Raw genomic sequence first — 14,812 nt, 5'->3', positions numbered from 1 at the left:
TAGTAGTGAACATTGGGATCATCATTTAGACGACCATGCATACGTGGTTATGGGTATTGGATGCATTTTTAACATTACGTCATTGTCATATATTTAGTCTTATTGAAATAGCTCTCAGTTACCAGTGAGAACAGGGGGCTTGTACTGACGTGTGATGAGGGACATGGGAGTTAGGTTTATTCAGTAGTAAAAATAGTGCAGTCACATATGGTGATCTTTTTTCAATCAGATGGTATCTCTTCAGCCTTTTACAGTTCCTTAGGATCTACTTCGTAAAATTTACTGTTAGTGTTTCCACTTTATGTTTTTAGGGCTCAGTGAAGAAGGAGAGCCTCTAGGTGTCAGAGCAGAAGTTATGGGTGCCTGTCAGAACAGCAGGAGAGAAGGATGAGCTACTAGAATTAGGGGAGAGATCATTTAACTCCTTGATAATCTAATGGAGTGATAAACAGTTGATTCAGGTGCTTTCAGTGCACTGATGCAATTTCCCAAATGTAGGAATCATTTATAACATTAAGGAAGATAAAACGCCAGGCTCTTACGTGAAACCACCTAATGCCAGTTTCAGTTTGTGTGCAGATACGCCTTTTTCCCTTTTCCAGAATGTACCCTTGCTTCTGTGTGTCACTTGGCCAGGTTATCGTCAGCATTTCTTAGGCCAGTAAATCACTCAGTCCGCCTTACTGTCGTTGTTACTAATGATCACCAGATACATAGCTGTGGAAAGACGGATCCTACACGCAGGGGTGGTGGCACAGAGAAGGAAGCAATGGCTCTGAGGAGGGTGTCAGAGCAGGTTTCCTAGAGGAGGTGACATCCTGAAGGGATGGGGTGGGAGGGCAGCTAGCTGGAAGAGTCTCAGGGACCTGAGGGAGCCTGCGCCAGGGGTGTGGCTGGAGCTGCAGAGGAGGGAGTGGGATGACAGACAACTGTGTTCGCTGCACAGGGAATCAGGCTTTATATTTACCGTCAAATTGATGTTAAAATGCTTGTTTAAGAGGTAGAATAATCCGTAAGGTCCTCCAGGGGAGCCATTCTTTTAGCTTTATATTTCTGGTTCTTCCTTTTGTACCTGACACCAGGCAGACATTCAGTGCAATATAAAACCCTCAGCAGTTGTTGAACCAAATCCTAACAATTTAATGAGTCGGTCCCCAAAGCTATGATGTATGTACTGAGTCGCAGGGCTCTTGAGGAGTGGTGTCGAGGATCTGAGATGGTACAGGAGGCCCATCGCCCCCACTTCACCGCAGGGTGAGAAGGGTCAGAGACGGGCACTTGCTGTGAGCTCTCATTTGAAGATTGCTTTATTTTTCCAAATGATTTGTTTTTAATTATCTAGTCTTCTTCCCAGAACCCCAAAAGAACGGTGGTTTCCTAAGGGCTCCAGGACTTTTTTTTTTTTTTTTTTGGCTCAGTGGTTTCAGATTATGCTCCACAAATCAACATTTTTTTCTTTATTTACAGTTATTTACCTATGATGAAAACAAAATGTTTTGCATTGTTTTCTTGTACAAACAAAAGTTTTAAAATATGTAAGGCATTAAACAAGATTGTTCATAGCCTTTACCATTAACAAATAGTTTCTGTGCTTTACCAGAGAAGAAAAACTGTAAGAAGGTGTACATTTTTAATAGTTGCAGAACCAAAATCTAACCTACACTGTCAGTACCCTTCCTCTCAGCCTGCCACTCTTTCAGCCATGGGCCCTTCTGGATCTTAGGGACAATTATGGATCCATTCATGTGTTGCTGGGATCTTTTCCAGGTAACAACTCCAAGTGTATTTAGTAAAAACTGAATTAATTAGAATTACATCTTAATTTAAATACGGTAAGAACTCATTACAGTAAGAATATGTTACTTATTTTAGATTCACCACTGGTGTGAATGTCAATTTTGCATATATATCTGTTTTTATTTTTAAGCAACAGAGAAACTACTGTTTATTTCTGAATGTGTAGTCTTTGTGAAATTATTACCTCAGATAACAGTGACACTGGGGAGGGCATGATGGAAGATGTCTCAGAATCTGAGATCCCATTATAAACCACACGCACCCCCCTGCCAATCAGGGCTTACAATGAGATATGTCCTGGCTGGGAAGTGTTGCCCTTGGTTGAGGACTGCTCTTTCTATCAGTGAGTTTCAAGCTGCAGGTTTGCTCCAGCAGTGGGTTGTGAAATCAGTGTATTTGAGCAAGGCAGCATTTTCCATTTTTACTAGGAAAGGATAGAAATTAGAGTGTGGGTAAGTTGGTTTCTGAATTATGTATATACATAATAAAGATACACATGTGTAATTGGTTGGAATGTAAAAATATCTTTCTTACTCTGGGTCATAGTGAAAAAAATGATAAATGTTGCTTTTAAATACTAGTGAATTGCCTTGTCTGAACCAATAGAGAGCATATAATAAATGAGAACTTTCTCTGTAGTTTTGGAGAGTGTCTTTAAAACATCATCTTTTATCAGGAGAATTATAAAACATAGGTTAACTATAAACAGGACTTTCTCTAAAAATTGAGGCAAAATCTTATAATGGCTATTATAAGCTCTCTCATTGAAGATTGTATTTACCTATTGAACTGGAGCTCCAGGTAAAGGCATTTAAGTAGATGCCTATACCTCACACACTAGATATGCTAAATCTACTGATTTATACACAAATGTAAATTGAGGTCATTTTTGCAAGAATTTGTTATGTTAAAGTACAAATAGAAGGTGGCCAAACCTCAATATACTAAATAGAAGCTATTCTTTAAACATTATGTCAAGTCATGAGTTTTTGCTGCCTTGAGCCCCAGTTGGTTCTATTAATAAGAAGTCGTTTTATTGTATAATGCCAAATTATGTGTGCATAAACTCTTAAACAGTCATTACTACTATGAATATACATAATATATATGTATATATTATTTATGGTTCTCAAGTTTGGACAAACTGCTGGCAGAGAAATAATAGCGCTTTTCATTTTTATGTTTCTCAAAGACTGTATATTTAATATTTATTTACATTTTGAATGTCTCCAATGTACTTAGTACATTTTATTTTTTGAAAAAGTGGGCCTTGTCTTTTTGTTACTTGTGTTAATCCAGGTTTCACCCATACGTTTGGAATTCTCCTTTTGAAGTAAAAGTACTGCTAAGCGCAGGATCTACTTTCTGCATTTAATAAGGGTTTGTGTTTTTTTTTTCAGTACTGTTTCCAATTTCACTCATCATTTCAGGAGAAATAACTAAAGTTTGTAAATGAGAAAAAATTGTATTATTTCCAAAGATAGTCTCTTCTCCCCTCAAATCTTATCCTGGATCTGGTGATTAGCAGGAAGCACATAGGACATTGCTGTGGGGAGTGCATTTGTCAGGATGAAGATTTAGTTACGATTAACCATTGCTTGTTTCCTTTATTCTGATGCTCCCCCCCCGCTGCCCTGATATGGCAGGATGGATGGATCAACATGCAATTGAAAGAAGTTTGATCAGTAAATCGAAGGTTCTGTGGATTTCTGGCTTTTCTGGAAAGGCTGATGGGGAAAAGGCAGATAGAACCAGAGCTTGAAGGGCACATGGTGGGATCTGTGCCCTATTTAGTTGGGGAAGGATGCCATTTTGGAGGCTGCATCTTCCATGGCCAGTAGAGGGCATTTGGGGAGCTGCTGGTGGATGCTGGGAGGCATGAATGGCTGACATACCAATATTTTGAAAGCATTTAAACTGTATGCCAAGGGACTATCTAAAATGTTGCATAATTATGGTTACTGTACTCATTTCAGTACAAAATAGTACCCTAGGAATTTTGTTACTTTTACCATTATAATTAGCACTTAGACCACTGTATTAAATTTGGAATTGGTTGCTGTCATAAATCATCAAATATATATCTCCTTATAAAATTTAAATTAATTGTTACCAAAGTAGAACATGTGCTTATTTACAAAATCTAATTGTGCTCAAAGCTCACATGGGAGACCTACAGGCTCTGGGCCCATGTGCCTCCCTCTCCCAACCACTCCTGAGGCAGCCATCCCAGCTCTTCGTTAGTTATTGCTTCTTTCAAAACTGTGTGCATATATAGCACTTCTGTAGTCATTAGTTTTATCTGGTATCTCTTCAATGCAGTATTCCACCCTCACACTTCATGGGTAACTATTCTGTAATCAAGGGTTGGCAAAAGTGATGGGTATTGTGTTGCTGCTCTTCAGCCCATCATTTCCTTTATTTTTCCATCCTTTCTTTTATCTCTTCCATGTTTGGCTTAGGTCTGAGGCTATCTATGAACTTTGCTTAGACTTGTTTCTAAGCCAGTAGGCATTTGCTGTATCTCTCTAATAAAATCTGTGTGTCTTCATAAAGAAAGCATTATGTTTACATACTTTTATTACTCAGCTAAACATTTTTAAACTATGGTTCAGTATTTAAAATGCACTAATTACTTGCATTGTGGAAACAATTGTAAGTAGTCCTTGTGACTAAGACATAAAATTATAAGTATAATTTTTAAAAGGACTTTATTATTACTTTAACAGTTTACACATATTTGTTTCATAAATAATTCATTCAACAAATATTTATTACTATGCGTCAGGTACTGTTTATAAGTAATAATATTTGTTTTACTGTATTCTTATTTGTGTATGATGAATTGACATAATTTTTTGTTGCTGTTTTTCTTAGACAAAATTGAAGAAGCACAAAAAGAACTCAATGGGGCAGAAGTGTCAAAAAAAGGTAAATTAAAATCAACCCCAGTATAGGCTTTATTCTTGCAGAGATTCCTGTATAAATATCTTATTATTGCAGCCTCTCTAAATGAATCAGTGTAAACATATCCCAAAGTTAAAAATCACCTTAAACTGATGGATACCTAAAAGTCTATGGACTTTGCTTTGTGAAATGTTTTAACTGCATAGCATATTCTGTAACTGTTTCCCACATGTTACTATTTTGCTGGTGGGAATATGAAAGATGGTTGCAGCTTTTCTGAAAGTCCTGTTTGGGAGACTGTCCCATAGCAATCAAGTCACCAGTATAATGAGTACTGATGGTACTGTGTTCCCATATGTGTGTGCATATGTGTGTTCACGTGGTGCAGTATTCTTTGTGAAATGACAAAAACCTAAGACAACTAAAATAACCCAACTGTTAGTCATTGCCGGGAATAATTGCATCAATTGTAGTACCTTCATATTTTGGGATGTTATGCAGCTTTTAGAAAATGTTAATTATTTCAGTTGACTGTGGTGATTTGTTGCAATGGTGAGAGAAGGGGCAGAGGAAGGTGATTAACTTTTATTTATCTGGATTTTGTTCTTTCACTAGTCATAATGGGTAAATTTTGTGTAAAGAATAAAAAGCTTAAAGGCAAAAATCAGTTTTCATCACAGAAAGCATACTGATTATTTTCCCAGGTAATATGAAAAAATGCTTTCGATGTACAACAGCCTGTGGGAGGGGAGGAAGAAAGGAAGGTGGGTAGAGTTCCAACACTCTCTGTTAATGCGTAGAATTGAATGGAAGGATCTATGGTTCTCTTTATGGCATTTAGATTTCATGATTTTTTATTGCTTTATCCTTGTTGTATCTTCTAATTACAGTGGGATATTTTGGCAGAGTAATTTAGCTACGTAGGATTCCAATGGAAAGTCATTTTTTTAAATCTAGTTAGCTTCCTAACTAGGTATCATTAGTGGAAATAATTTCCGGTTGTCCAGCTTCTCTATCCCTTGGACCAGCCTGTGAAGTCTCCAGGGTTGTCTGGGGTTTGTCTGAGTAGTGACGCTGTGATGCGCGGACACCTTAAAGTGTCTTCCTTCTTTTTTCTCTCCCCTCACCCACCATGGGATCTCTGGGAGGCCCATATCAAATATGACCCTTTAATGACACTCTTTGCAGAAACACAAGTCTAAGAAGAGCAGAGAAGTCACCACAGCCACACCATTCCTTTGAAAGGTTGACTGAATATCCCTTCCCACATTGCTGAAATCATGAAGCATTTGAGACACTCAGGCTATAAGAACCTAACAATTTAAAGTTTTTGTCATGGTCAATCTTTTCCACATCTACTGATGGTTTAGAGCTGCTTCAGTTAGGGAAATAAATCTGTTCTTGTCTTCCTTTTCCCTCTTTCCTACCCCTGTGGCAAAGAGCTTTAAAAACCATGAACTAAATGTCTGATAGGAAGGAGGAAATGAAACAGAGGTTCTAGAAAAAGAAATTGGATAATGAAGTTGAAAATAGTCCAGTGGGCTGCATTTGGCAGGCTACACTTATTTAAGACCTAGGATGAATACCAAGTGAGCATTGTTCTGTGCAATTCACTGCCTAGAATTTCTACTCAGCTTTCAGTTTTACATACGCATTCTGGGCAAATTAAAAATAAAATAGTTTTCCTCCAAAATATAATTGAGGAGTAACATCAGTTTGTCTTTAACAACATGAGATAAAATTTTTGAGTAATAAACGTCTTGAGATTTCTCAGGTCTTTGCTTGCTAAGCTGTCTGTTTGGTGAAAGGAAATTCATTTATTCTTTCGAAGAATATACTTTAAAAATTTAGAGTTATTTATTTTTATTGATTAATTTAAGTCATATAGAATAGACCACTTTTTCACTATTTTTTCCAACATGCTTTTGGTTATTTCCCCTGACATTTTAACTTTTTCTACATCTGCCTTTTTTTCTACATTGCTCATGTTTCTAAGGCTTCATCTCCATTGAAGATGCTGTGGTCCTTAACCTATTCAAGGTTCTTCCCCCCCCCCCCCGCCCCCGCTTCTTTCTTTAACCATTAGGACAAGTAACTAATTTATCTTCAGAAGCATTTAGCATACCGGTAGGCTCTTAAGGAAGACAAACCTTGCTTATTGGTAGATTAAAAAAGATAGCTTTCCTGTTTTCTAACATTTTAAGGAAGGATTCATCTGTTTAGTATAATACGGTGGCAAAGAAACTGACTTGGCTCATTATACACCAATAGGATAATGAAGTGCACTAAATTATGGTAATATTCTTTTTTATTCTTTCTCTCCGCTTATGAATGAAAGTCAGATGACTAGAATGTGATTTATTTTGATTTTAACCAATTTGGGGATAAATATAGCATGCAACATTCATACAGTTCTCTATAATGTCCTTATTTTCTTCCTTACAGCACTATTTACTTGGTCTAAACATCCACTGTGCCTGACACTATTTCTAAAATTATTGCACGAGATTTAAATAAAATAAATAGTGAATGTCACAGATGTAGTGATGAATATGTATGAAATAAACTGGGAAGAAATAAATAGATCAGTTAGGAAAGCTTTTATATGCTGTCTCATGAATAAACTTTAATTTTAATACTTTGCTTTAAATTTTTATCACACAATATTTGACACATGAAATAATATATAAATAATATATATTATTACATATGTAATATGTAATATCATATATTATCACATATATCATATATTATTACATATATAATGTGTAATATTATATATTATCACGTACACTTAATACATAATACTCAGTATATGTGGCATGCATTATTATAGGTCATAAGAATAGCATGGTAATCTTTGATTCCAAAACCCAGTTTAGGAACTGGCATATTGCTAATATGTGCTGTTGTATCAGCCTACATGCTAGTCTGCATTTCATCCCACTATCTGCTTGATAGAGATATTTAAGTGTTCTTAAGTTTGCATCATCATTTTAGTGCTTCTTAAAAATAATTGTGTATTCTCAAACAATATCCTTTTTGGTTTTGTCTGAGTTTGAGCTTTAAAAATAAAATTATATTATTTGCAGTTGGAAAAATTTCATTATTTTTTATGGCTTAGTGGTATTCCATTCTGTGTGTATGCATTCCACATCTTCTTTATCCATTCATCTGTTGATGGACACTTAGGTTGCTTCCATACCTTGGTAATTGTAAATAATGATGCTATGAACATTGGGGTACATGTATCTTTTCAAATTAGTGTTTTTGGTTTTTTGGATATATACCCAGGAGTGGAATTGCTGGGTCACATGGTAGTTCTATTTTCAGCTTTTTGAGAAACCTCTGTATTGTTTTCCACAGTGGCTGCACCATTTTACATTCCCACAACAGTGTACAAGGGTTCCCTTTTTTCCACATCTTCACCAATATTTGTTATTTGTGTTCTTTTTGATGATAGCCATCCTGCTGGGTGTGAAGTGATACCTCACTGTGGTTTTGATTTGCATTTCCCTGATGATTAGTGATGTTTTCACGTGCCTGTTGGCCATCTGCATTTCCTCTTTGGGAAAATGTCTATTCAGTTCTTCTGCCCCATTTTTTAATCAGGTTTTTTTTTTTTTTTTTTTTTTGATGTTGAGTTGTATGAGCTGTTTATGTATGCTGGATATTAATCCCTTATAGGTCACATCATTTGCAAATATTTTCTCCCATTCAGTTGGTTGTCTTTTCATTTTGTTGATGGTTTCCTTTGCTATGCAAAAGCTGTTAAGTTTAATTAGGTCCCATTTGCTTATCTTTACTTGTATTTCCTTTATTTTAGGAGATGGATCCAAAAAAAATACCACTGTGATTTATGAAAAAAAGTGTTTTGCCTGTGTTTTCCTCTAGGAGTTTTGTAGTATCCAGTCTTACATTTAGGTCTTTAATCCATTCCGAGTTTATTTTTGTATATGGTATTAGAGAATGTTCTAATTTCACTCTTTTACATGTAGCTGTCCAGTTTTCTCAGCACCACTTATTGAAGAGACTGTCTTTTCTCCAGTGTATATTCTTGACTCCTTTGTCATAGATCAGTTGACCAAGTCAATGTATTTAATAATATGAGATTATTCGAGTTTTCTTTTTTCTCTTCAATCAGATATTCTTCTTATAATTTATCCATTTTATTAACTATTCACATTTATTGGCAAAACGTCATTCGTGGTATTCTCTTACTGTCTCTCATTGCTGCTGGATCTGTAGTTGTGTCTCCATTTTCTCACTGTTAATACCGTTCATTTGTGCCTTTTCTCTCTGTCTTGATTAATCTTGCCAGAGGTTTGTCTGCTTCACTCCCCTTTTATTGTACCAACTTCTGAGTTTCTTGATATTTTCTTGTATCATACTTTCCCATTTCATTACATTTTTCTCTTTATTATCTTTTCCTCTTTTTTGAGCTTATTCTGTTATGAAATTTCTTAAGTTGGAAACTGGGCTTATTCATTTTTAAGTCTATTCTTTCCTGTTAGAATCAGTTAAAGCTATTGATTTCCTTGTAGACCTTGCTTTAGCTGTATTAAATATGACTTCATGTTCGCTGCTTTCATTAATTTCTGTGCTGGTTTCTTCTTTCCCTCTCTTGATAGAATATTTTTCCCCTTGGGGATGGTTGGGGATTTTATTTATTTTTTTGTTAGTGATTTCTAACTTAATTGCATTGTTATGTTAACTGATTTTTAAAACCAGTTTGTATTTCTAAAATAATTTACTCTCTGTTTCTGAATACAGTATAGTCAAAAGTTTCAGGGAATGTTCTATAAAAATGCTCCTAGAATTTATGTTAGAAATTTAGAATTCAGCATTTTACAGATAAACTCACCATTTTACAAAGATGGAAAAGCTGAAGTTGAAACCTGTTAAATAACCTTATCCCAGGGACTGCAACCAGAAAGTGGCATGAGGACTTTTCTAGTCTGTGTTATTCTAATATTATTCTGCATCATAACTGGATGAGAGCTGTGTTCTAGTGATAGTTGAATCTGTAGTACAGTTAGCCCTGTTCTAAATTAAGCCTTTGAATAAAGAGATCACCTTTTAAAAGAATATTGTAATGATTCAGGAAAAAATAGGAGTCAAACAATGGGTATAGGAAAAGGTGGAGATTTTAGGTCAGCTTGCATTGGGATTTTTTCATATTATTCTGTCTCAAACAGCAAAATCCTGAAATCACCACCATAATACCTATAGTTTCCTTTTAGAAGCCGTCACTCTGAAATTATATACTCTAGCCACCAGAAAATTTTTATTTAAAAGATAATTTCAGTTAATCATCTATTTTACCATTCCTAAGGATATAAGCAGTTTATGGCTTAAGAAATACATTAAGGAATCTGTCCTGCTGAAATAACTCTGTGATATTCAGGCTTGCTCTAAGGAGTCACTTGACAAGTAGGATTTTTGTTGACATAGGCATAATGAATGGCCTGGAATTACCCTCTTGTTATCTGGGGAAGCTTGAGGGAAGTTAGGTTCCTATGTAAAACTAGATTGAGTAATTCAGAAGTGAACGTGATAGACTAATGAGCAAAAAACTAGATTGTGAACTCTAATTAGTGGGTAAATATGAAAGCCAGAGCTTGCTCACCTACTTTCCTAAATTTAAGCTCCTTATAATATGAATAGGTTTGCAAGGAGTGAAAAACACTCCTTTTTCTTTTTTAAATAGCACATGTGATATTAAAAAAAAAGAAATGAAGTTTCATTTGGAATAGTATTTTATGTTAATAAGGTTATGCTTTAATGCCAGTGACATTCTCTTCCTTAAGAATTCTGCTAAGAATACTTAAGAAAATATAAGAGCATGTTCCTATAATTAGGGATGATGAAGTCCTTCCTAAGTGAGACTAAACTTTAGGTGGCATACTGGAAAAGTTGGACTGATTTTTATTAAATTAAAATGAATAATGTTAAGATAAGATTAAATATAAGATAAGATTAAAATGTTTTAAAACAGCCTGAGAGAAAGTATGTGCAATAAAACAAAACTTGGTTGGGTTACTTAAAATGTTATAAACTTGGAAAGGCATTAGCAATTTATAAAATGAAAGCTCACACGGATACAGTCAATGGAAGGGCTAGTGTAATATATTAGTGAGATGTCTGAACTATTGAATTTTTTAAAGGAACACAGTTTAATTATTTCAGTATTATAATAATGCTAGCTAGTTTATAAATTAATTACCAGGAAATAGTGTAATTAAATGAGCATTAATGGCTGTTTATTTTTTATTTTATTTTTATAACCTAACCAAAAGTATGGTTAATCCCCAATATTTCTTATCTTCAATTGTGAGATGAATTCTGGTTAGTGGGAAAGACAGAGAGAGAGAGAGAGAGAGAGAGAGAGAGAGAGAGAAAGGGAGAGAGAGAGTAAGGGAGACAGAGAGAGAAAGTGTGTGTGTGTGTGTGTGTGTGTGTGTGTGTGTGTGTGTGTGTGTGTGGTTGTTTCCTTTGGGGTTTGTATCCTCTTACCCATTCTTTTATTTTTTTTTTAATACAACAGGTTCTTATTATCTATTTTATACATATTAGTGTATACATGTCCATCCCAATCTCCCAATTCAACCCACAGCTCCTCCCCCCTGCCACTTTCCCCCATTGGCATCTATACGTTTGTTCTCTACTTCTGTGTCTCTATTTCTGCCTTGCAAACCAGTTCATCTGTACCATTTTTGTAGATTCCACATATATGCGTTAATATACGATATTTGTTTTTCTCTTTCTGACTTACTTCACTCTGTATGACAGTCTGTAGGTCCATCCACGTCTCTACAAATGATCCAATTTTGTTCCTTTTTATGGCTGACTAATATTCCATTGTATATATGTGCCACATCTTCTTTATCCATTCGTCTGTCAATGGGCATTTAGGTTGCTTCCGTGACCTGGCTATTGTAAATAGTGCTGCAGTGAACACTGGGGATGCAGGTGTCTTTTTGAATTATGGTTTTCTCTGGTATATGCCCAGTAGTGGGATTGCTGGATCGTATGGTAATTCTATTTTTAGTTTTTTAAGGAACCTCCATACTGTTCTCCATAGTGGCGGTATCAATTTACATTCCCACCAACAGTGCAAGAGGGTTCCCTTTTCTCCACACCCTCTCCAGCATTTGTTGTTTGTAGATTTTTTGATGATGGTCATCCTGACCCGTGTAAGGTGATACCTCATTGTAGTTTTGATTGCATTTTTTTAATAATTAGTGATGTTGACCAGCTTTTCATGTGCCTCACGGACATCTGTATGCTTTCTTTGGAAAAATGTCGATTTAGGTCTTCTGCCCATTTTTGGATTGGGTTGTTTATTTTTTTAATATTGAGCTGCATGAGTTGTTTATATAGTTTGGAGATTAATCCTTTGTCCATTGATTGGTTCGCAAATATTTTCCCATTCTGAGGGTTGTCTTTTTGTCTTGTTTGTACTTTCCTTTGCTGTGCAAAAGCTTTTAAGTTTCATTAGGTCCCATTTGTTTATTTTTGTTTTTATTTCCATTACTCTAGGAGGTGGGTCAAAAAAGATCTTGCTGTGATTTATGTCAAAGAGTGTTCTTCCTATGTTTTCCTCTAAGAGTTTTATAATGTCCGGTCATACATTTAGGTTTTTAACCCATTTTGAGTTTATTTTTGTGCATGGTGTTGGGGAGTGTTCTAATTTCACTCTTTTACATGCAGCTGTCCAGTTTTCTCAGCACCACTTATTGAAGAGACTGGCTTTCCTCCATTGTATATCCTTGCCTCTTTTGTCATAGATTAGTTGAGCATAGGTGCATGGGTTTATCTCTGGGCTTTCTACCCTGTACCATTGATCGATATTTCTGTTTTTGTGCCAGGACCATACTGTCTTGATTACTGTGGCTTTGTAGTATAGTCTGAAGTTAAGGAGTCAGATTCCTCCACCTCCTTTTTTTCCCCTCAAGACTGCTTTAGCTATTTGGGGTCTTTTGTGTCTCCATACAGATTTTAAGACCTTTTGTTCTAGTTCTGTAAAAAATGCCATTGGTAATTTGATAGGGATTGCATTGAATCTGTAGGTTGCTTTCAGTAGTATAGTCATTTTCACAATATTGATTCTTCCAATCCAAGAACATGGTATATCTCTCCATCTGTTTGTGTCATCTCTGATTTCTTTCATCAGTGTCTTATAGTTTTCTGAGTACAGGTCTTTTACCTCCTTAGGTAGGTTTATTCCTAGGTATTTTATTCTTTTTGTTGCAATGGTGAATGGGATTGTTTCCTTAATTTCTCTTTCTGATCTTTCATTGTCAGTGTATAGGAATGCAAAAGATTTCTGTGTATTAATTTTGTATTCTGCAACTTTACTAAATTCATTGATTAGCTATAGTAGTTTTCTGGTGGCAACTTTAGGATTATCTATGTATAGTATCATGTCATCTGCAAACAGTGACAGTTTTACTTCTTCTTTTCCAATTTGTATTCCTTTTATGTCTTTTTCTTCTCTGATTGCCGTGGCTAAAACTTCCAAAACTATGTTGAATAATAGTGGTGAGAGTGGACATCCTTGTCTTGTTCCTGATCTTAGAGGAAATGCTTTCATTTTTTCACCATTAAGCATGGTATTTCCTGTGGGTTTGTTGTATATGGCCTTTATTATGTTGAGGCAGGTTCCCTCTGTGCTCATTTTCTGGAGAACTTTTATCATAAATGGGTGTTGAATTTTGTCAAAAGCTTTTTCTTCATCTGTTGAGATGATCATATGGTTTTTATCCTTCAATTTGTTAATATGGTGTATCACCTTGATTGATTTGCATATATTTAAGAATCCTTGCATCCCTGAGATAAATCCCACTTGATCATTGTGTATGATCCTTTTGCTGTGTTGTTGGATTCTGTTTGCTAGTATTTTGTTGAGGATTTTTACATCTATATTCATCAGTTATATTGATGTGTTATTTTCCTTTTTTGTAGTATCTTTGTGTTTTTTTGGTATCAGGGTGATGGTGGCCTTGTAGAATGAGTTTGGGAGTGTTGTTTCCTCTGCAGTTTTTTGGCAGAGTTTGGGAAGGATGGGTGTTAGCTCTTTCCTAAATGTTTGGTAGAATTGACCCGTGAAGCCATCTGGTCCTGGGCTTTTTATTGTTGGGAGATTTTTAATCACAGTTTCAATTTCATTACTTGTGCTTGGCCCATTCATATTTTTTATTTCTTCCTGGTTTAGTCTTGGAAGAGTATACCTTTCTAAGAAAGTGTCCATTTCATCCAGGTTGTCCATTTTATTGGCATAGAGTTGCTTCTAGTAGTCTCTTATGATGCTTTGTATTTCTGCAGTGTCCGTTGTCAATTCTTTTTCATTTCTGATTTTACTGATTTCAGTCCTCTCCCTGTTCTTCTTGATGAGTCTGGCTAAAGGTTTATCAATTTTGTTTATCTTCTCAAAGAACCAGCTTTTAGTTTTATTGATCTTTCCTATTGTTTTCTTTGTTTCTATTTCATTTATTTCTGCTCTGATCTTTATGATTTCTTTCCTTCTACTAACTTTGGGTTTTCTTTGTTCTTCTTCCTCTAGTTCCTTTAGGTGTAAGGTTAGATTGTTTATTTGAAACTTTTCTTGTTTCTTGAGGTAGGCTTGTATAGCTATAAACTTCCCTCTTAGAACTGCTTTTGCTGCATCCCATAGGTTTTGGATCTTCGTGCTTTCATTGTCATTTTTCTCTAGGTATAGTTGATATCCTCTTTGGTTTCTTCAGTGATTTCTTGGTTACTTAGTAACGTATTGTTTAGCCTCCATGTGTTTGTGTTTTTTACGTTTTTTTCCCTGCAATTTATTTCTAATCTCATAGCGTTGTGGTCGGAAAAGATGCTTGATATGATTTCAATTTTCTTAAATTTACTGAGGCTTGATTTGTGACCCAAGATGTGATCTATCCTGGAGAATGTTCCGTGGACACTGGAGGAGAAAGTGTAATCTGCCATTTTCGGATGGAATGTCCTAAAAATATCAATTAAATCTATCTGGTCTATTGTGTCATTTAAAGCTTGTGCTTCCTTATTAATTTTCTGTCTGGATGATTGGTGTAAGTGAGGTGTTAAAGTCCCCCACCCTTATTGT

The 14,812-nt window shown here is 35.5% G+C and overlaps 1 protein-coding gene across 2 annotated transcripts in view; it reads left to right on the top strand.

The window, feature by feature from the left end:
- The window catches only part of HIVEP1 (HIVEP zinc finger 1), a 144,117-nt gene that overhangs the window by 69,454 nt on the left and 59,851 nt on the right, over positions 1-14,812 (top strand). For both annotated transcript variants that reach the window (XM_060163690.1, XM_060163689.1), the window contains one exon: positions 4,675-4,728. In XM_060163690.1, coding sequence (XP_060019673.1) covers positions 4,675-4,728 — 54 coding nt within the window. The remainder of the gene's footprint in view (positions 1-4,674; positions 4,729-14,812) is intronic.

The sequence above is a fragment of the Lagenorhynchus albirostris genome, chromosome 10, assembly GCF_949774975.1.
Source record: "Lagenorhynchus albirostris chromosome 10, mLagAlb1.1, whole genome shotgun sequence".
Taxonomy (NCBI): Eukaryota; Metazoa; Chordata; class Mammalia; order Artiodactyla; family Delphinidae; genus Lagenorhynchus; species Lagenorhynchus albirostris.
The sequence above is the reverse complement of the archived record's forward strand: the minus strand, read 5'-3'. Positions and strand labels throughout refer to the sequence as shown.